At 40.7% G+C, this 830-nt stretch overlaps 1 protein-coding gene across 1 annotated transcript in view; it reads left to right on the plus strand.

Moving 5' to 3' along the window:
* Positions 1 to 506: 506 nt before the first annotated feature.
* LOC115229914 (PDZ domain-containing protein 11) overlaps positions 507 to 830 on the plus strand; it is an 18,547-nt gene continuing 18,223 nt past the window's right edge. The window contains exon 1 of the mRNA XM_029800176.2: positions 507 to 719. Within this exon, the coding sequence (XP_029656036.1) occupies positions 630 to 719 (90 nt within the window). The 5' untranslated portion in view covers positions 507 to 629. The remainder of the gene's footprint in view (positions 720 to 830) is intronic.

Genomic DNA, 830 nt, shown 5'->3' on the forward strand with positions numbered 1-830 from the left:
ATCAATGACGTCTATTGAGGTGAAAACATTCTGTGCCTTATGAATATGTCCCTCGGGATCTTTTCGGTTTGAACGGCAGTTTTTAACATACTTTCCACGTAACTAAACACTTTTAAACTTCGTATACAGTTTTACAGCTATTACACTTGGTAGAATGTGTTTATAAAACATCTTTTTCTCTTGGCTTTATTGAGAAAATTCTATAGTTTCTAAGATATGGATCTTTTCGGAAATTATTTTAAAAAACTGCCGTTCAAACCGAAAAGATCCAAATTTTCTGAGAATTCTTAAAAATAAAAAAAGAAAATTATGACGGGTTATGTGGGTGCTTTAAACCAGAATTCCGTCTAGCATAGGAGCCCCTCGATCGGTCGGAAACCCAGACAGTTGTCCTGTATTCCCACGCGTTACCACTTCTCATTATAGGACCAGCAATGATCAGAGCTGACCTAGGGCTATACAATAACCGTGAAAAGCCACATTACTACCACTTCGACTTCCGGCACTTGACTGTTCTGTTGCTTGTCCCACTTTCCTTATTTATTTTATACTTGTTAACGACGACAAAAACCGAGAGGCCATCGTACCCCGAGAGGGACAGGTAAAGATATAGACAGGCAGGTAACGAAATGTCGTCTCCAGAAGTGAGATCCCTGGAGAACATGCGAGCGCAGTTGCCCCCCTATGAGCTTCCACCGTTCTGGGTGCCACCCGATAAAGTAAGAACAACTTCCTTATTAGATGTGTTTTGTCCGTGTTTTGATTACACGTAACGATTATTTATGTATGTACATACTCGCGCACCTTGAGTCGCTTTCGTTGCTTCTGCT

The sequence above is a fragment of the Octopus sinensis genome, unplaced genomic scaffold, assembly GCF_006345805.1.
Source record: "Octopus sinensis unplaced genomic scaffold, ASM634580v1 Contig13853, whole genome shotgun sequence".
In the NCBI taxonomy this organism is placed as follows: domain Eukaryota; kingdom Metazoa; phylum Mollusca; class Cephalopoda; order Octopoda; family Octopodidae; genus Octopus; species Octopus sinensis.